The sequence below is a fragment of the Ostrea edulis genome, chromosome 5 (assembly GCF_947568905.1).
Source record: "Ostrea edulis chromosome 5, xbOstEdul1.1, whole genome shotgun sequence".
Lineage (NCBI taxonomy): Eukaryota > Metazoa > Mollusca > Bivalvia > Ostreida > Ostreidae > Ostrea > Ostrea edulis.
The window spans coordinates 15,691,695-15,715,138 of NC_079168.1; the positions used below are offsets into that span (position 1 = coordinate 15,691,695).

General features: G+C 37.7%; 1 protein-coding gene across 6 annotated transcripts in view; it reads right to left on the bottom strand.

Moving 5' to 3' along the window:
- Window positions 1-6,064: 6,064 nt before the first annotated feature.
- LOC125649653 (mucin-2-like) overlaps window positions 6,065-23,444 on the bottom strand; it is a 32,997-nt gene continuing 15,617 nt past the window's right edge. For 2 of the 6 annotated variants that reach the window (XM_056166799.1, XM_048877324.2), the window contains exons 5-11: window positions 19,676-19,819; window positions 15,895-16,101; window positions 15,532-15,642; window positions 10,149-11,585; window positions 8,741-8,816; window positions 8,338-8,512; window positions 6,065-6,939 (exon numbers count right to left, since the gene is read on the bottom strand). In XM_056166799.1, the coding sequence (XP_056022774.1) occupies window positions 6,676-6,939; window positions 8,338-8,512; window positions 8,741-8,816; window positions 10,149-11,585; window positions 15,532-15,642; window positions 15,895-16,101; window positions 19,676-19,819 (2,414 nt within the window). In that variant the 3' untranslated portion in view covers window positions 6,065-6,675. The other 4 variants (XR_008803433.1, XM_048877325.2, XM_048877326.2 and 1 more) reach the window with 4 other exon arrangements.

Consider the following 23,444-nt stretch of genomic DNA (forward strand, 5'->3'; position numbering starts at 1 on the left):
GAGGAATTCCACCGAAAGGAACGGACAAGATTCGCAGTCTAGACAGAGAATTTTGTATCAGAGGTTATTTCCCTACCCCACACGAGTAAATAATGAAAGATTATTTTTCTCATATTTTATCAACAGTTTAGTGCTTTAATTTATGAGCATGAAGAAAATTCTAAATTATCGAAATCCTAGAATTCTTCAGTACGAGTGTGGAAATGGGGACAAAATCCGTAGTCTAGGACGAGGCTTAGCTGAGTCCTGGGCAGCGACTCTTGTCCCTAAGGTGGGATTTCCTTTCCCCACACGAATAAATAATGAAAGATCATTATTCTCACATTCTATCTACATTTTAGTGCATTAATTCAGAAGCTTTGAGAGGATTCAAAATCATAGGACTCAAATTGAGTGGGTTCAAGCCTCGTCTTCTACAGACAGGTAGTTAAAATGATTAGTGACTTTCCCTTTGTCAAGTGCTTGGTATTAGAAGTCTTGGATCCCATCTTGCGGTAGGCATTGGTACAAGAATCCTGACTGCTAGATAAGCCAGAACGCCAAACATAGGTCAAAATTGTTGGCACTTCACTTAAAGCTGGTAGCACTCCGATATTATTAAAAGATTCTCGGAGGGACGTTAAACTCTATTCAATCGTTTGATACATCAGTGACGGATTATTCCATTCTAGAGACGACCACAGGACAGTCACAATCTCTGTTATACACGAGACCTCCCATCGAAACAAGTCGCAAACTATGGTGGCTAATTTGTACCATTTTTACATTTTGTCTTCTTTTCCTAATTTCGAGGCGAAAAGACGACAGAACGTTAATTAACGACTTTTCGTCCTGAAATGACGAAAGAACAACGAAACGAAATGTAGAAAAGATGACAAAATACATGCAAATAGACAACAACGAACAACTGCAAATTAGCGAGCAGTTTTGTCGTCTAGTTATTTGCCTGGCGTTTTGTCCTCTTATCGTTATTTCGAGGCGAAAAGACAAAACGAAAATTAGCGACTTTTCGCCATGAAATCACGACAAAATGAAAAGTCGCAAAGACGACTAAATACTAAGGCAAAACATTAAAAATAATTAGCAAGCAATGTGAAATGTCGCTGATTATCGCTCTGAAGTATTTTCGTTTTGTCCTGGGGTTGTTTTTTTTGCCTCGAAATATAGATAAGACGACAAGAGAAAATACCACGAAAATGGGTGCTAATTTGCGGGTGTTCTTTATAGTCTTTTATGCATGTATTTTGTCGTCTTTTCGTTTTATTCGTCTTTACGTTATATCAGGACGAAAAGTCGCTTATCTTTGCTTTGTCGTCTTTTCACCGAAATAATAACGAGAAGACAAAATATGGCATAAATGAGCCACCGTAGCAAACATCTGGTCGTGTATCGCCACCACAGGAAAATCAACTCAAAAAACATGACATCGCATGACAACATCTTTCATATCGATGTCCTGTCATAATTTAGTACGCTAACATGGAATAGGGACATGAATATAGTGTATTTAATATTTCACTAATCGCGAAAAATTAATGTTACACGCACATGTACATTGTTAAATAAGAAGAGACGAACTGCTCTCATTAGTAGAAGAGTCGACTTTTTAAAATTAAAATTCAGCTTACTTCCGAAATATTCGTCGAAATTATCTTGCGTATGTTAAACTTTGTCATTAGTTTTAACTATTATTTGGATAGTGAAAAGATGTGTGTGTACATGTACAACGATGTTGGCGATAACTTTTAAGGAATTGTGATCGATAGAAAATGCAACCATCATCTCAACAAAAGCTGCTTCAAACAATGCACAAACAGGGGGCATAATGTTTTATAGACAGTCTAAACAATGATTTTAATCATCGTGTAAATATATGGTGTCCAGATAGGGTCATGTGCAAAAGCGCAATAGTGCGTTTCTTAAAACACGCTAACACACAACACGCCGTCGCTCTATCACACATACACAACACACTAACACACAACACGCCGTCGCTCTATCACACATACATAACACGCTAACACACAGCACGGCCGTCGCTCTATCACACATACACAACACGCTAACACACAACACGCCGTCGCTCTATCACACATACACAACACGCCGTCGCTCTATCACACATACACAACACGCCGTCGTTCTATCACACATACACAACACGCTAACACACAACACGCCTTCGTTCTATCACACATACACAACACACAACACGCTATCACACATACGCAACGCACTAACACACAACACGCCGTCGCTCTATCACACATACACAACACACAACACGCCGTCGCTCTATCACACATACACAACGCACTAACACACAACACGCCATCGCTCTATCACACATACACAACACGCTAACACACAATACGCCGTCGCTCTATCACACATACACAACACACAACACGCCGTCGCTCTATCACACATACACAACACGCCGTCGCTCTATCACACATACACAACACGCCGTCGCTCTATCACACATACGCAACGCACTAACACACAACACGCCGTCGCTCTATCACACATACACAACACGCCGTCGTTCTATCACACATACACAACACGCCGTCGCTCTATCACACATACACAACACACAACACGCCGTCGCTTTATCACACATACACAACACACAACACGCCGTCGCTCTATCACACATACACAACACGCCGTCGCTCTATCACACATACACAACACACCGTCGCTCTATCACACATACGCAACGCACTAACACACAACACGCCGTCGTTCTATCACACATACACAACACGCCGTCGTTCTATCACATATACACAACACGCTAACACACAACACGACGTCGTTCTATCACACATACACAACACGGCCGTCGCTCTATCACACATACACAACACACAACACGCCGTCGCTCTATCACACATACACAACACACAACACGCTATCACACAGCACGCCGTCGCTCTATCACACATACGCAACGCACTAACACACAACACGCCGTCGCTCTATCACACATACACAACACACAACACGCTATCACACAGCACGCCGTCGCTCTATCACACATACGCAACGCACTAACACACAACACGCCGTCGCTCTATCACACATACACAACACGCTAACACACAACACGCCGTCGCTCTATCACACATACACAACACGCTAACACACAACACGCCGTCGCTCTATCACACATACACAACATACAACACGCCGTCGTTCTATCACACATACATAACACGCCGTCGTTCTATCACACATACACAACACACTAACACACAACACGCCGTCGCTCTATCACACATACACAACACGCCGTCGCTCTATCACACATACACAATACGCCGTCGCTCTATCACACATACACAACACGCCGTCGCTCTATCACACATACACAATACGCCGTCGCTCTATCACACATACACAACACACTAACAACACGGCCGTCGCTCTATCACACATACACAACACGCTAACACACAACACGCCGTCGCTCTATCACACATACACAACACGCTATCACACAGCACGGCCGTCGCTCTATCACACATACACAACACGCTATCACACAGCACGACAGTCGCTCTATCACACATACACAACACACTAACAACACGGCCGTCGCTCTATCACACATACACAACACGCTAACACACAACACGCCGTCGCTCTATCACACATACACAACACACAACACGCTATCACACAGCACGGCCGTCGCTCTATCACACATACACAACACGCTAACACACAACACGCCGTCGCTCTATCACACATACACAACACACTAACAACACGGCCGTCGCTCTATCACACATACACAACACGCTAACACATAACACGCCGTCGCTCTATCACACATACACAACACGCTAACACACAACACGCCGTCGCTCTATCACACATACACAACACGCTAACACACAACACGCCGTCGCTCTATCACACATACACAACACGCCGTCGCTCTATCACACATACACAACACGCCGTCGCTCTATCACACATACACAACGCACTAACACACAACACGCCGTCGCGCTATTACACTAATACACAAAACGCCCTCGCGCTATTACACAATTACACAACGCGCCCTCGCACCGTCAAGTCAAGCTAACACGTCTTCGCGCTGTTGCGCTAACACACAACACGCCTTCGCGCTATCACGCTAATACACAACACGCCGCCGCGCTGTCACACTAACACACAACATGTCATCACGCTATCACGCTAATGCACAACACGCCGACGCGCTGTCACACTAACACACAACATGCCATCACGCTAATGCACAACACGCTGTCACGCCGTCGCGCTATCACACTAACACACAACACGCCGCCGCGCTGTCACACTAACACACAACACGTCGTCGCGCTATCACACTAACACACAACATGTCATCACGCTATCACGCTAATACACAACACGCCGCCGCGCTGTCACACTAACACACAACATGCCATCACGTTAACGCACAACACGCCGTCGCGCTAATGCACAACACGTCGTCACGCTGGCGTGTTGTGATAGCGTGACGGCGTTTTGTGTGATAGCGTGACGGCGTTTTGTGTGATAGCGTGAAGGCGTTTTGTGCAATAGCGTGACGGCGTGTTGTGTATTAGCGCAAAAGTGCGACGGCGTGTTGTGTGCTAGCGTGATAGCGCGTTTTCAGAAACGCAGTTGCGATTTTGCACATGGCCTTATCGGGACACCCTATATATATCCATATATATATATATATATATATATATATATATATATACATACATATACATACATACATATGTGTGTGTATGTGTGTGTGTGTTACCATTATACTAGTAGATAACTTGTCTGCTCACATTAATGCGCTGTGAAAACTATACCCTCTTTGTTATAACTTGAGCATTACCCAAAAAGTAGGACAAACTTTGAAGTAAATTGAATAACGGCGTGTGTGACCGGTCGACAGGGGATGTTAACTCCGCCTAGGCACCTGATCCCACCTTTGGTATATCCAGGTGTCCGTGTTAGCCCAACTTTTTATTTTGTATGCCTTATAGGAGATCTGAGATTCGTTATCTTCACCTTTCATGTACAACAGATACATGCGTATCAATTTGACGAAATTGTACTTCCTTGTATGTGCTATCAGAATCATGAGACTGTGGAATGGAGAGTCTAGGGGATGGACAAAGTAGGACTACTGCTCAAAGTCAATAATAAATCAAAATAAAATGTGTGAAAAATAGATGTTCCGCGTTATAGCACAATCCCTAGTAGTCAGTTCCATTGGATACTAGGCCTCGTAACAAGGATAATACCCATAAGACATCAACATTTTACTCAAAGTTAAAAAATCTAATGAATGATAGACTAGGCTTTAAATAGTCCTTGTTACAAGGATTACACCCGCCTGATATCAAAGTCCTCTCGCGTATACAGTGAAATTTGATAATTTATATAAGCAAGGTTAAAATTCTGCCACAGACGAAGTATTGTTCGCAATTTTCCTCATGAAATATAAAATTCAGTTGAATATAAGATGTAAACGCGTTATAACGCGATAATTACTACGTTCGCGAACATTTCGTGTTAAAACGCGAAAGGTACGAGTTTATCCGCAACGTTATAAATCATTGTTCTAGCTATGAAAATGAACTCGATGGACTTTCGTAAAATGAAATGTTCTATCAGTTAATCAGAAACTGCGTTTTCAAACCATGGATTATCCCAAAGCTGTGATCCAGAGAGGTGTTTACGATGAGATCATGAGAATTGTTGCACTTTTTGCCTCCCATTTCACAGTAAAAAAAACCACTATAAAATCCTGTTACTAGAAATATGAAATACCATAAAACGGATAAAACGCTTAAAATTAGGATATCAATTTATATATTTCTAGGCCTATGAATTGTAGCATTTAACAAAACAATTAATTATGCATGAAGGAAATATATACATTGTATTAACCATTTGTATAATATTATTCAAACATGTATGCAGTACTAGTTGAAAATCAATGTTTTTATTTGCTTTCTATCAGGTTACAAAGATGATATATTATTGAAATAAGACACAAGACGCACACATGTAAATTTGGACTATATTTATTTCTAATCGCAAATTCATATAAAATTGTATATTCTGTCACCGGGTTTTAATATGTAAAATAATAATACTAATAAAAACGTTAATGAACATGGAAACTTCTAATCTACCTGATCTTCTATCAATGTGTTACATTTCAAGAAAGACTAGTTACTAGTATTTCATCTGGTAGTTTGCATGATGTTTTCCATCTTTCTTTGTTACACTATATGCAACATATATAACAGCATTGCTTGAAGGATGACAAAAGAATAAATTTGCACTACGCGAAAAGGACAATGAAGGTTAGAAATCACATCCCGTGTATACCATTGGTTAACCAGTCATTGCTTTCAATGAAATACAACCGTGACAACAGGGACAGTTGTGTGTCTTTTCAAACATAAACCACTCAGTAATATTGTAACTGTTGAGACTGTACCTCTGTCACTTAGTAATATTGTGACTGTTGAGACTGTACCTCTGTCACTTTCTATAGTTTCACATTATTATTGAAAGTATAGCAAAGTATTGCATTCTATTATACGAGAAAATTAAACTTCAGCAGTAATATTTTTGTTCTGTGTGTCTTAGTAACTCACACGAAACATTGCTTTATAGGTCAGATTCAATGACTGGGTGATTTTGTTTTGAAAATGTCCTCATGAAGGTGGAGCTTGATGTTTTATCTTCCTCGTCCGTGCCATCACTTATGCGATCCAATTCAGGCGCAGACTGATATCTGGCGCCTATATTTTCCGAAGGAAGCTCAATATCACGAGAATGACTTATATTGTCAAGAGCGTTCCTTGAGGCGTCTATCCACGGAATGTCCAAGGTGTTGTTACTTCCATTTAGGTTTTGTTGATTATCTGCAATCTAGGAGATATAGTTATTATTAATTTACACATCCTTTAAAATTAATGAGAATAGCATTTCGTACAGTTGAGCCTCGTTAATTCTGACACTCTGATTTCGGGATTAATGGGGGCGTTCGGTATACTGAATGGCAACAGTCATAGAGAAATAACATGCGAACAAGCAAGAGATGTTTGTAAAACATATATTTCCCCCATGGTGCAAAACTGAAAATGGTTATGCACATGCATCATTTAATTGATAGTTGTATCATCAATTCAAAATATTGAGCAGACAATATATTCCTATGTCAAGAGTGGATTGAACATATGACCTAAAAATCAATAGCGGCCATTTACTCCTTATGCTGTACCGGTGTAACAAGTTTGGTGTAAATAAAGAAAATAATTCTTAAAATATAAGAGACAATATATTACTACGTCCAATTTAACCATTGACCTTTTACCACATGACCTGAAAATACGTAGGTGTCATCTACTCCCTAAGATGAACCAGTGTTGCAAATTTGTTGTCTGTCAAGCAAAGAGTTTTCAAAATATTGAGATATAACAGTATCTTCATATGTCCAGTTTGACCCTTGCCCTTTGACTATGTGACCTCAAAATCAATAGGGGTAATCTTCTCTTGAAGATGCACCAGTGTACCAATTTATATGTCTGTCAAGCAAAGGGTTTTCAGGATATTGAGCGGAAAGTATATTCCTATGACCAGTTTGACCCTTGACCATATCATCTCAAAATCAATATATGGGTCATCTTCTCCTGAAGATGTATCAGTGTACCAAGTTTGATGTCTGTCAAGCAAAGGTTTCTCAAGATATTGAGCGGACAGTATATTCCTATGTTTAGTTTGACCTTTGACCATGTGACCTCAAAATCAATATGGGTCATCTACTCCTCACAATGTATCAGTGTACCATGTTTGATGTCTGTCAAGGAAACTTTTCTCAAGATATTGAGCGGACCGTATCTTCCTTTGTCCAGAGTGGATTGACCCTTGACCTTTTTGGGTGCCGTTTTACTCATAACCAACCAACATATGAAATATCATTACGATCAAGTGAATGGTTCTCAAGATATTAAGCGGACAACACGTGGTCTACCGACCGACCGACAGGTGCAAAGCAATATGCCCCTCTTCTTTGAAGGGGGGGGGGGGGGGGCATAAAAATAACATATCGTCCAGTAGCTAAAGTGTCACGTTAGCGTCCGAAGCCCAACTGTACATATATACATGTTTTAACTTTATCGAACGAAATGAAATTATGATACCAGTACTTCGAGACTAAAATAGCATTGTATGTATTCATCTGAGATAACTTAACTTTACACTAGTATAACGTAGCCCAGAAATACACATCGTAAGCTTACTTTTGAAATATTGATATTCAATACATACGTTTGAGAGGACCTCGAGAGAACCTGCCTCAATATCAATTCTAGGAAGCGGTTTTGGAGACATTTTTGGTGTTTCTCCTGAGAAATGATACGATCTAATCAGCATCTCATCCTCCCCTTTAAAGGTTACTTCGGTACTCCGTCGGTTTAGGTTCACGGATTTCTTTCTACGTTTTCTACAAAGAAACTGACATTGATATTGACACTAAACTACTGCTAAAGTATACTTGGAATGAAATTTAAACCCTTGTGTCCAAAAATTAGAATTAATAATTGTCAGGTGTAATTATAAAATTGTACTTATGATCAATTCAGAGGTCACAAACAAATCATTAATCTGTTTCCATGACTTGCACCAATTTCTGATTTCTTGGTCACGTGTTTAAAATATCCTGCAAACTTACCTAACTAACCACTGTATAAAAACAAAAGCAGCAAGTAACACTACCACAGCAAACACGATGATCACTACAATCAGCTCTAAAGAGAAAAAAAAAAGTCATTAGCAAATACGCTGATAACTACAATCAGCTCTACAGAGAAAAAAATCAGCAAACACGATGATCACTACAATCAGCTCTAAAGAGAAAAAAAAAAGTCATTAGCAAATACGATGATTACTACAATCAGCTCTAAAGAGAAAAAAAAAAGTCATTAGCAAATACGATGATTACTACAATCAGCTCTACAGAGAAAAAAGTCATCAGCAAACACGATGATCACTACAATCAGCTCTACAGAGGAGAAAATGTCATCAGCAAATACGATGATTACTACAATCAGCTCTACAGAGGAGAAAATGTCATCAGCAAATACGATGATTACTACAATCAGCTCTACAGAGGAAACAAAAAGTCATCAGCAAATACGATGATCACTACAATCAGCTCTACAGAGAAAAAAAGGCATCAGCAAATACGATGATTACTACAATCAGCTCTATAGAGGAGAAAATGTCATCAGCAAATACGATGATTACTACAATCAGCTCTATAGAGGAGAAAATGTCATCAGCAAATACGATGATTACTGCAATCAGCTCTACAGAGGAAACAAAAAGTCATCAGCAAATACGATGATTACCACAATCAGCTCTACAGAGAAAAAATTCACCAGCAAATACGATGATCACTACAATCAGCTCTATAGAGGAAACAAAAAGTCATCAGCAAATACGATGATTACCACAATCAGTTCTACAGAGAAAAAGGTCATCAGCAAATACGATGATTACTACAATCAGCTCTACAGAGGAGAAAATGTCATCAGCAAATACGATGATTACCACAATCAGCTCTACAGAGAAAAAATTCATCAGCAAATACGATGATCACTGCAATCAGCTCTATAGAGGAAACAAAAAGTCATCAGCAAATACGATGATTACTACAATCAGCTCTACAGAGAAAAAACCAGTCAATGTAACTAATCCAATGTCCTAAAATCATTAACGTTGATATCCACAATTATGTTCCTACCTTAATACTATGGGCGGCGAAAGGGTAAAAATACGTCAACATAAAACCAACAACTGACTTTCAAAAACATACTGAAATACATAAAAGACTAACTTAAAAGACTCATTAGCAAAATCAACAAACTCCGTTGCAAAACGAACGATCATCGATACAAAACCAACAGTCATTTTACATACACTAGTCGTTCGTTTTGTATTAACATGTGTTTTTTTTTTTAACTTTTTCAGCCGCCCATATAATCAAGTTCTCCTTAAAATAAACAAAATCATTCTAAACATTATTATTTACCAAAACAACTAAAACCAAAGCATAGACAAATATCTGTAAGTTTTACCTGTTGTGGGGATTTTATCGGAGTGACTACTCGATTTTGCTCGATTTGGCTTTATGGTATCAGATACGTTCTCAGGGGTCTCTGTACTGGGTGGTGTAATTGTTGTGGGAATAATGGTTTGTACTGTTGTCGGATAAGTGGTTTGTACTGTTGTCGGATAAGTGGTTTGTTCTGTTGTCGCAATAGTGGTTTGTTCTGTTGTGGGAAGAGTGGTTTTTTCTTTTGTGGGAAGAGTGGTTTGTTCTGTTGTGGGAACAGTGGTTTGTACTGTTGTGGGAAGAGTGGTTTGTTCTACTGTCGGAAGAGTGGTTTGTTCTGTTGTGGGAACAGTGGTTTGTTCTGTTGTGGGAATAGTGGTTTGTTCTGTTGTGGGAATAGTGGTATGTTCTGTTGTAGGAAGAGTGGTTTGTTCTGTTGTGGGAATAGTGGTTTGTTCTGTTGTGGGAACAGTGGTTTGTTCTGTTGTGGGAATAGTTGTTTGTACTGTTGTGGGAACAGTGGTTTGTTCTGTTGTGGGAATAGTTGTTTGTACTGTTGTGGGAACAGTGGTTTGTTCTGTTGTGGGAATAGTGGTTTGTTCTGTTGTGGGAACAGTGGTATGTACTGTTGTTGGGACAGTGGTTTGTTCTGTTGTTGGGACAGTGGTTTGTTCTGTTGTGGGAACAGTGGTTTGTTCTGTTGTGGGAACAGTGGTTTGTACTGTTGTGGGAACAGTGGTTTGTTCTGTTGTGGGAATAGTGGTTTGTTCTGTTGTGGGAACAGTGGTATGTACTGTTGTTGGGACAGTGCTTTGTTCTGTTGTTGGGACAGTGGTTTGTTCTGTTGTGGGAACAGTGGTTTGTTCTGTTGTGGGAACAGTGGTTTGTTCTGTTGTGGGAACAGTGGTTTGTTCTGTTGTGGGAATAGTGGTTTGTTCTGTTGTGGGAACAGTGGTTTGTTCTGTTGTGGGAACAGTGGTTTGTTCTGTTGTGGGAACAGTGGTTTGTTCTGTTGTAGGAACAGTGGTTTGTTCTGTTGTGGGAACAGTGGTTTGTTCTGTTGTGGGAACAGTGGTTTGTTCTGTTGTAGGAATAGTGGTTTGTTCTGTTGTGGGAACAGTGGTTTGTTCTGTTGTGGGAATAGTGGTTTGTTCTGTTGTGGGAATAGTGGTTTGTTCTGTTGTGGGAACAGTGGTTTGTTCTACTGTCGGAATGGTGGTTTTTTCTACTGCCGGAATAGTGGTTTGTTCTGTTGTGGGAATAATGGTTTGTTCCGTTATGGGAATAGTGGTTTCTTCTGTTGTAGGATAAACGGTTTGTTCTGTTGTGGGAATAGTTGTTTGTACTGTTGTGGGAATAGTTGTTTCTCCTGTTGTTATAATTGTTGTTTGTTCTGTTGACATTGTTGTCGGAGCTGGTGTTCCAATAACAGCAGACTCCACTGTTGGCGATGCTCCGTCTATAAAGTTATGTATGAATATTATAAAAAAATTTAGTTCAGGGACTGCCATCTATCAAAATATTACGCTTCTTCCCACTAGAAAGTGATGAAAACAGTTAAATGTATTATTTTGCATACACACAAGTTTCTCTGTAGTAATATGTTATTGAAGAAATCAGACAGTACACTTCGCATTTTGGGAGTTAAATTATGTTCAGCTTCCCTAGATCACTAAGCACTGCGCTTGAATATCTTGCATACGTCTTTAGGTTGGGTTTCTTCACACCCTCGTTTTGTTTATAAATATCGTATGTTCCAGAAAACGATTTCCAAACAATATAATCTTATATTCAAAAGTTAAAATCTGAAACAAGTAGAGCTTACTTCAAATTATAAGTGCTATGTTTGTTTTACAAAATGATAGGAAAAGATGTATTCACATGGGTTTTTTTCTTTTACATTTATGAATGAGTATCGAACGCTCTACACTATATGGACGAGTTCATTGCTGATTAGAGAGGGTGATTGATTGTATATTGTTTAACGTTCCTCTCGAAGAATCTTTCACTCATATGGAGACGTCACCATTGCCGGTGAAGGTTTGCAAAATTTAGGCCTATGTTCGGCGCTTATGGTCATTGAGCAGGGAGGGATCTTTATCGTGCCACGCCTGATGTGACACGAGACTTCGGTTTTTGCGGTCTAGACATACTCCATAACGCGCCTGAGTCTTTCCATATAGTGAAATAAATGAATATATATATATATATATATATATGTATTTTAAACCAGAGTCTCTGCACATAGTTACAAATAAATGAATGTATAAATTCAATGGACAAGAGTATCTGTATTTAGTAAATAAATGCTGTTTCTTTGAATATTTGAAAAAAGTTCATCTTCCATGACCATATTCTGTACTTTGATACATTAATTGTTCACTGCTTTCAGCGAAAAGCGGGATACCTTAATTCAATAGGGCATGTCTGTCCGTCTGTCACACTGTATCACTGGAGGTCCTTAAGCTATTGAATTGAAATCTATTTACAATAACTCCCTATGACTTTAAGAAGACCTCTATTGATTTTGAGGTCAAAAGGTCAAAGACCACGGTAAGAAATTCATATACAATGTATTACATAAACTGGTTTTCAAATGATAACTTTAGATTTCGCCAAGCTTGTGCAATGACACTCAAAGTGATGAATTTCTTTACACAAATTCACAATTCGTATACGGTATTAAATAGTTTTGTACTGTAAAACTAGCCTCCTTCACTTACAACCGGTGACAAAATGTGTACTTTTAATTAAGAGCATGGGTTTATGTTTTCAAAAGAATAATAATAAATTTCAAACAAATCAAAGGATTAAACATGCCAATTGACATTGTAATGAAATTGATGAAGAAGTTGATGAACACATACAAACCGGAAATGAAGAAGTTAATGAAAACCTTCAAACCGGAAATTCTTCTTTACCAAGGTGATCAAAGAGTTAACAAAACCCAGTGAAACTCGAAGTCGTCCTCTTTTTTATGTTGCAAGTCAAATCAGCATGGAAATTATTTTTATTTACAATCTTCCATTAGAAATCCAATAATTAACGCTAAACAATAAAATTTGTGACTTCATTCACCCAAATGTATTTATAGAAATTTTAGATTATTTTTAAATGAAAGGACTTGTCCACTTTTGTGAATATGTACGGGGTGTGGGGGTGGGGTGTGTGTGCTTACTCCGGCCTTAAGCGAGGGAATTTAATTCACTGAATAAGCTTTTGATAACTTTCAATTATTTTATCAATTTTAACCACGTTTAATTTTATGTGAATAATCTTCACAATATATGTTTTTAAAATGCATTTAAAGAAAAGCTTTTATTATTATTTTTCATCAAGATAGGGTAGAATCTATGCAACGGGAAAATGCAAAGACCTGTTACACAGAAGTCATTTTAACATTGTCAATGATAATATAACTATTGCGATAGCTCAGGGGTTAGAGCCTTCACTTCGTGATCGGGGGGGGGGGGGGGGGGGGGGTTTGAATCTCGCTCGTACCTTGGCCGCGTCAAAATAGAGGAACTGCTCCTTCGCCAAACGTTGGTATTTAGCGACGCCGATCTTTGGCATGGGACTTTATAGACCAAGGTCCCATGTTCTAACAGGCGTTGACTCGATAATCAACCCTGACGGCTCTGAGTCTTAATCTGAGACACGTTACCTACAGCTGGTGACGTCTTGATATTAGTAAAAAATTCTAGATGGAGTGTAAAACAAACGAACTTACTTCTTACTTGAAAAATCTGTATTGAAAATATAAACAAAACAAAAAAATAAATAAGTAAATTTTTAAAAAACCTTGGTACAACGAAGATGTGTATGGAAAACGCATTTTAAAAAACCATAGTCCTCTCTCCCCCGTATCCTCATTAAAAGGGACCATGGCATATTTGCAATTCAGCTTTCTGACAGGCATTAATAAAATAAAAATCATAAGAGAGCGGGAGAAAGAGAGAGAGAGAGAGAGAGAGAGAGAGAGAGAGAGAGAGAGAGAGAGAGAGAGAGAGAGAGAGAGGAGAGAGAGAGAGAGAGAGAGAGAAGGAGAGAGTGAGAGAACTCTGCACAGAAGAATTGTTTGTAATGCATTATGTACTTACATCATGTATAGCAGATCAACAAAATACGTGCATTTCAGGCTTTGTACGTTACTGACGATTTACATTTTTCATAAACAAATGTTACTTCTATATTTACTTTGGTAATTACTGAAATTGACATTTTGTTCTTAATAGAGATAATTTCAATACTGGAACCAAGCGACCCTTTTCGCAACTAGTCTCCTTATTTGCTGTTTGATATTCGACCTTACGATTTCCAATAAACTAATCGTTTGAAACGGTTCATGAAATTCATGAAAACATTAACCGACATTTTCCGAATATAGTGACTCGACGATCTCGTGATCTGTAGCTTCATCATGAAATGAAAAAAAAAGCTTGCCCCAAGAAAATAGCATTTGCATTGTGTGCATAATGTGAACATTCCTCTGGGAACACTATTCTAAGTATTTTGTGAAGTGTATATGTATATATATATATATATATATATATATATATATATATATATATATATATATATATATCCTGTGTGTGTGTGTGATCACTGATCTTAATATACTTGCATTGGAGAATGGGAGAATGGCATACCTTTGCTGGTTGAGGTACTGTGATAAAATACCATAAAATCTGGTTAGGTTTGCAGTAGAAAAATTGTCGGCAATTTTGTGGAAGTATTGATTCGCGAAATCATTTTTGCTTTGTTTATCTTTCATAACGCTTGGTCTTTAAGGAAAGTAATAATGAACAAACTTTTGATACACAAAAATAAATTAGCGTCTATGTTTCCAGATTTATGGTTACGATAAGATTTTAATCCGCTGGTATCAAGTTTTTAAGACCAAGGAAATCATGGAAATTATTTAACCAGCCCTCCTTGAAATATTGAATTTGAAGCCTTTAATCACAAATATTAACGCGGTAGGAAGTTTAGATTTACAGGAAATCATGCGATGCTTTCTGTTACAACCATGTGGTCATTGTAAAAGTGTCGTATCTATCTTGTTTAATGGTTTGCTTGTGAGTGATGGAAATACATATACACGACCATCGAGTGAACATGTTTGTATTTTGCCTAAATAGTCCTAAGAGTCTAATTTTATCTGCTGTAATTTTTAATTAATCTAAATTTGAGAAGTTATGAAAGGTTTATGTCTTCACTTTTATGATATCATAATTCTTGAACACTCTGGAGTCATCTCTCTCTCTCTCTCTCTCTCTCTCTCTCTCTCTCTCTGAGTATGTGTGTGTGAACCGAATATAAAATATTACATATGTACACAAAATATAAGGAGGGTAAGTAAATCTGATTGGTGCCTTTGGTTGAATAAATTAAACATCTTTTACCACTGAGACAAACGTATTTGTATTGGTTGGAACAAGGATGCCATTTTCTGATGAGATCTCCAAACGTATCTTTCTCCACCGCCAGACAACTTGTGGGATCGTCCTTCATATCTATAAACCAAACATAATGAAATAAGATCATAGGCAATCAGGGCATGTCGTGGTATCATGTTACCTCAAATATAAGTATATGTAAATATTTATTTTCTAATACAGACACGCATCTGTGATTTCTGGTTATAAAATCAGCAAATATTTATAAGCATGATACTAGTAGGGTTTCGCATTTTAAGCTCTAAAGACACAGGTTTTACATGTAGTTAGCATGTTAATTGTTTATCATACTTCCATTGTTTTCATTACCTTTGTCTGTCCAAAGGGATAGATCATGTCGGTATAAGCCGACCCATACTTGGATATTAGGTGGTAATCTGTTGATGGATTTACGATTTATATCCTTGAGAGTGACGACCGCCATTTCCATATTCTTATCCCGACAGTTCTGAGTGGCCGTGAACCAGTCCTGTACGGTGTTATGTGGAGTCACGAATTCTACGCCACTCTTCGTCTCTGTGAAAAAGATAAAAATCCTCGTGTGTTTCTATGTTTTCACAGTGATCATTTTACATCTTTTAAAAATAACGTTACTATATTTACATATTATGATTACACGTATCATTGTAGTTCTTGAAAATCAATTTATATCTGAATGTTTAAAGTAATTGTAATTTCACTTTGAAAATTAATCATACACAAACTGTGTACATACATGTGTATGTTTACTTTGATAAATGTAATCATGCATTTACATATTTCCCTTGATAACTGTAATCAAACATTTACATGTTTAATCTTCAAAAGTTTCAGATCAAATTATGTCCACGCCCCTTAAATATATCAATATCTTACCGTAGTTAATCAATGTACATTGTATCAAAAATTTACCATTATGCAGTAAACCAATGCACATAGGTTTTTACCAGAGATAATCTTTACCATAGTAGCACAGTGTACCAAATATTGCTTGATGTACCATTAAAATGCAAAAACAGTATCTCGCATGTGATAAAAAGAAAAACATGTCATAAAATCAGCTCCCGTACGACATGCACGTATCAAATTGAAAAAACCCCACCCCCAGCATCATAAACACCATACCGTTCGTATACAATATCTAAGCATGACAAAGTGCAGTATATGATACATGTAAATATTACGTGCCAAAATCCATATCATACGTCATGCCAGCCCTTGGGCCCCATATCAACCCTTGTGGTGATATGGGACCACTCGGGCTGATATGACAAATACTATGGATTTTAACATGTAATGTTCTCTATTTATACAACTGCATATTTATTTTGGTAACTATTTATATAACTACATGTTTACGCTAATAATTTTATGTTTATTTTGATAATCTGCATTGTTTACTTTGCTAACTGTAATTGTACAACTGCATGTTTACTTCGATAAGTATACACTGTAAATATATAACCGCTTTATTTACTTTGATGTGTATGAGTATATACCGGCTATATTTACTTTGATGTGTATGAGTATATATCCGCTATATTTACTTTGATGTGGAGTTATATATCCGCTTTGTTGAAAGTAATTAGACATCCGCATGCCTACTTTTTATAACTGTAATGCTTATGACGAGAAGAATAATTATACATCCGCATTGCTCACTTTGTGCATTGTTTACTTTGATAACTGCAATTATGTAACTGCAGGGTTGACCGTCATAACTGTAATTATAAATCCGCACTAGTACTCTGATAATTACGATCATATATTTGCGTGTTTAGTTTCATAATCGTAATTGCTTATCTCCATAATGAAAGTTGAATGAATTGTATGATTATAAACTTCGGGAAATACGCTTGCCCTCAAGAAAATGGAATCTCGCTGACTCCTTCAGTGATATACTTGTTAAAAATATATACTAACGCACAAATCAATATTAATTAGTGATATCTAACGTCTGGTTCAGTGTAGTACGTGTTAGTGATAAGTAAAACATGATTCAGTATTGTCCGTGTTATGAATAATTATTTTATCACTGATTTTTTCACTACATAGAATTAAATGGTTAGATGTGGCTTATTTTCTGGATATTGTCGTTGCGGGACTAATTCCCGTATTGTCGTGTTTAGTCAATAATGAGCTAATCACTGCTTTGAACGCGATTTCCCGGTTTCCCGTAACTTTGGAATAAAGAAAAAGACCCTAAATGTTCTCCATAGTTTTTCAGCCAATGAGAATCGCGATGCGCAGCACGTGATTTCTAACTTTACAGACTACAACTGAACAATGATTCAGTCATTGAACATGGCGACAACTACAACCACAAGTTTGATGATTTAGACGATTTTTTGTGTTCAAGGACATATGAGCTTGAAAATTATTTTTTAAATCATTATTTATATATTTGAAAAAAAGGGACGGGCGGGGGCTATAAACGATTTGCTTTTGTCATTTTCTTACCAATGACGCGCAAGAAAAAGTCATCAAAGCACGACAACTCTGACGGGCTGGTAAAAAGTCAAGAGCTGCGTTCAAGATCGTAGCGGCTAGCCTAGAGCTAGGTATGGTGGCTGATTTGTGCCCTTTTACACTTTACCGTCTTTTTGTTTTTTTCGAGGCGAAAATACAACAAAACGATATTAAGCGTCTTTTCGTCCCGAAATAATGAAATGACGACAAAAAGGTTAACATTACCTACTTTTCGCCTCAAAATAACGCCAAGACAACGAATTGTAAAATAGCCCAAATCAGCCACCATACCTAGCCGCTACGATCTAGAGGGAAAAGAGTACCAATTCATTTCCCATAGACCTCAATGCTAACATTTGGCCCTCTCACTAATTAACTATATTAATTTTAAACAAATGACCGCACACATTTCAAAGTTCATTCCAAGTGTTGATAAAAAAACTACAAAAATTATATAGGGTCTCATGCCTTTTATAGGCCATATTTGTACTTTTTTACAACGCATAACAATCTGCAGTAAATTACACCCTTCATTTTAAGCACACCCCTACCATGGTAGTTCTCGATTTTATGCGATAATTTTTCATCCTGACAATTAATTTGAACCTCAATAATATATCTTTCAATTCCAAATAATTTCACTCTTTATATTAGCCAATCACGCAACACCTACACATTTATACCTCCGCTCAGTCTTGGGGTAAACTGCGTCCGGGTTACGCGTGCGGGGGTTTGGTACTCTCATTCCTATATTAAACGCAGCCCAGACTGAGAAAATTACGTGCCACGCATCGCGATTCTCATTGGCTGAAAAACTATGAAGAACATTTCGGCTTTTCCCCCTATATTCCAAAGCAAAATTTTGAGGATTACGATAACCAGGAATTACCTTTCAAAGTAGAGATCAACTCAATATTGACTAACACACGGCAAAACTGGAATTAGTTCCGTAACGGCAACTTTCAGAGAATTGGCCACATCTAACCATCAAATTTATATAGTGGAACATGAGTATAGGTATGATAATAATAACTAACGCATGATTCAGTATAGTTTGTGTTAGTAATAACTAGAGCATGCTACAGTATACTCCGTATCCACCTCCCCCTAAAAATTTTCAATTTTAGGTAAATCGTGGTCTCTTGTTTAGAAAAATGTAAACTAATCTACTAATCGGGCAATAGTTTCTCACGTGACCGAGAAACAGTTTGTCACATGCCCGGAAAACAGTTTGTCACGTGATCAGGTAATCTCAAGTCACGTGATAAATTGTATCACCCCTGCTCATTTTGTGTACCTTTCTCTGCAGATTAAAGTTGGAAAACAGAAACAAAAATGATATGTACATGTAATATCAATTTATATGGTAGATTAGGTAATGATAATAAGTTACGCATGATGCAGTAGTCCGTACCATGTTTAACTTAGTAATAACTATTTAACGCGTGATTCAGTAGCGTCTGCATTAGTAATAACTAAAGAATGATACAGTGAAGTCTGCGTTAAACTCATTTTAAATGGATGCCTTTATGGAAAATTTATCACGAAGATGTTATTCATGTTGTTCCCATGATGTGTGTGAAGTCTCGCTTATGTTTAAGGATGTCATTTTGTACAAATGATCTTCCTGACAAATCCTTACTGTTTTCACACAGAACTAATTTCTTCTGAGCACAGTCATCCATCTTCCATTCCATCGTTCCCGTATTGTTTGCTATATAAGTACATCTTTGGTTGTCTTTCAGACGTTCGTTTGCAATGTTGTCTGCTATCTCAGTCCCGTTTACTGTCATATGAAAGAAAAAGTACTTTGATAGTAGATTTGATATCAGACAGACTGAATGTAGTTATATTGATGAGTACCACACTGGGTTGAAAATACTGAAGTAATTATCCCCTGCTAGTGCAGTGCCCTTTTGAGAACATTTACATAATCCTTGTTTTTCCTGATGTTGAATTCCCGTGGGGATCAGGGTTAGATCCTCAGTACCCCTTGCTTGGCGTAAGAGGCGACTAAATGGGGCGGTCCTTCGGATGAGACCGCAAAAACCGTGTCACAGCAGGTGTGACACGATAAAGATCCCTCACTGCTCAAAGGCCGTAAGCGCCGAGCATAGGCCTAAATTTTGCAGCCCTTCACCGGCAATGGTGACGTCTCCATGTGAGTGAAAAATTCTCGAGAGGGCGTTAAACAATCAATCCTGATGTTGAAATAAGATGCATCTATTTCATAATAATAAATATAAGAATGTGCATAATTTCTTCGAATTATTCGTATATCGAATAATTTTTACATTTACTATGGTTTTGCTTTTGATATTCCTACAAATTGTAATGATAACAATTTTCTCATATAAACACGATGAAGTTGTAAACAACGCACATATGAATCTTGATAAACATAGTATGTCTACTTTAACGGCTTGGAATTTCAACAAAAATGAAAGTAGAATGTAAATATAAGAAATGAAATACCTATGGGTATAAACAGCAACGCTTCACGCTGACATACTATTCATAAAGAGCCAACGCGGTTCATGAAGTACATGTATGCCGACAATAAGCCTCGCTGGTCATATCCTCATAAAGAATCTGAAGTTTGTCCGATGTCCGAGGCGGATACAGAAGGTGGAGGGTGTGTCTTGTAAAGCGTTTTTTGCTTTTATCAAATTAATCAATTGCACCGTAAATAAAACAAATTACCTTCTGGATTTGAAATATATGTAAATTCCCCAATCTTCATTCGCGACTCAACCTGGATGAAAAATCTGAAACCGCTCCCTTGAAGAATTTCTGGATCCGCTCCCGAATATGATTGCTTATATGTAATGCATTATCATCGCATTTTAAGTATTTTCAAAGTTTTGTCTTCTTGATAGTCATGAGGAATGGGGTTTATCGAAATTATCAAAATAGGAAGGTAATATGACCCTCTTTCGAATTGTTATAGTATGCCGACATTATTTTTATTACAGTTCAATATAGCATCAAGAGAATGAAAAGGGCTTACATACTAGTTTAAGGGATTAGACTTATATCAAATGCGAATCTTATAGACGTATGATCAAGTGGCCGCAATGTTATGAATTCTCTCAGTGTAAAATTGCACTGCAAAGCTTTAAATTGACTTAAAATTGGTATTTCACAACGAATGAGCAAATATCAATTTCTAGTGCAGAAAGTTATTTAGAAAATTGTTTTACTCCGTTTATCGAATAAATTCTAATTTGTCTACCTGATATTGCGTAATCATGTGTGTTTTCAATAAACAACAATTGATAGCCATATTATTTAAGATCAAAAACGCTATCTCTCTACCGTACTGGTTGGTATGACCGTGTTGGCACCACATTTAGTAAACCCTTTCGAAATGTGCTTTTTCGTCGTCCAGAAAGGCAATCGATTCATTTACGTCTCTGTTCAGGGTGCCTGGGTACAGCAGTATGTACACACTGCACGGACTGGCGTCTACTACACAATGTATTTGTTTTCCCTTTTCGGCCGACTCGAACAAAGAATCGACTTAAAACGTGTTATTCTTCTCAAGAAAATAATTTATAGTACACCAACAAATAATTTTTTTTATAAAAGTGGCGCAGAGCAAATAGGTATAGTGTTGAAACACTCGAACACAATTGTAAATCTAACAAACAGAATCCAAGACTTTCCATAAATAATTTCACGTGAAGATCATTAATTTTATCTGACACAACAATGAATACTTTAGTACTTCCAGTCGACCTCAAATATGGAAGGGAATTACCGCCATAATTCTATGCATCCTTAATTCTAACTTTGATTTTTAGATGTACTTTATAACATTTTAAATTCCATGTTACCAAACAACGTTTCAATTTACATTCTTAATTCTATTTTGCTACATGACATCCTTCTTTCCACATCACATTATCATATTTCAATTTTCCATTTTCTTTCGTCTTGCTTCATTATTGTATCTTTGATTTTAATATATATGGCATCCTTAATTCCATCTCACCTTACCTTTCGTTATATTTTAAATTCTAATTTAGACTGTACAAATTGATATTTTAGCGTTCGCTATAACAAAAACACACACATGTATAAGCAAGAAAATTCAACAACACCCTACTGTCTTAAGTGTCGGATCTAAAAGGATACATTGTTTGATTATTGTTTAACGTACCACTCGAGAATATTTCACTCATATGGAGACGTCACCATTACCGGTGAAGAGCTGCAAAATTTAGGCCTATGCTCGGCGCTTATGGCCATTGAGCAGGGAGGGATCTTTATTGTGCTACACCTGCTGTGACACGGGACCTCGGTTTTTGCGGTCTCATCGGAAGGACCGAAACAAAGCCAATAGGTCACGGCACTGTTTGTGACAAATATTAATATACATCGTTAACAAAATTGATACACTAACAGACTAAATTGAGAATAAACAATCTGTAAGTGTGGCAGTGCACTTTTACACCGCTGTTTCGTCACTAGCGTAAATGATAAGAACACAGACGCCAGTGTAGAGAGTTCGTACCATCATCGGGTCGGGAATAGAATAGATTTTTTTCTTCTAAATCATAGAAATTAGGCAGAATTAGAGAGAGAGAAAAATTATAAAACAATGTGATTGTGAAATAAAAATGACGGGAAGATAATAATTTAAAGTACTTAAGGTAAAAATAAAAGTGATTTGGAGATTCCTACCACTGTGGATTTGGAATGATAAACATTGCCGACAACGACATAAGACAATGAGACCACTCTAAGAGCAAGACAAAAATAGAAGATCAACACAAACTCGCACTAAAATATCACTGGTTGATTGTGCAAATGTATATTGTTTAACGTCCCACTCGAGAACTGTTCACCCATGTGGAGACAAAGGGCTGCAAAATTTAGACCTATGCTTGGCGTTTATGGCCTCTGAGCAGGGGGTGGGGTCTTTATCGTGCCACATCTGCTGTGACACGGGGTCTCGGTTTTGTGGTCTCATCTGAAAAACCGCCTCATTTAGTCGCCTCTTACGACAAGTAAAGGGTGCTGAGGATCTATTCTAACCCGGATCCCCATGGGAACCCACTGATAGAAGAATCAATTCACGACCCGATGATGGTACGAACTCTCTCCACCGGCGTCTGTATTCTTATCATATACGTTGACAAAAATTGACATTATTCCAAATCTCAGGTGCGAACATCTTTAAATAACCAACAGTGTCGTGGCCTTTTGAGTGCCCCCCCCCCCCCTCTCTCTCTCTTTCTAGATATTTCACCTTACCTTAGCTTGTTTCCATATTTATAAAGATTTCCATAATTGAAAGATAGTAAAGGAAACAACAGGCCCATGGGCCACGTCACTCACCTGAGTCACCTTGGCCCATATCTAAAGAGTTTCCATATATATTTGCATGTAAAACTTTGGTCCCT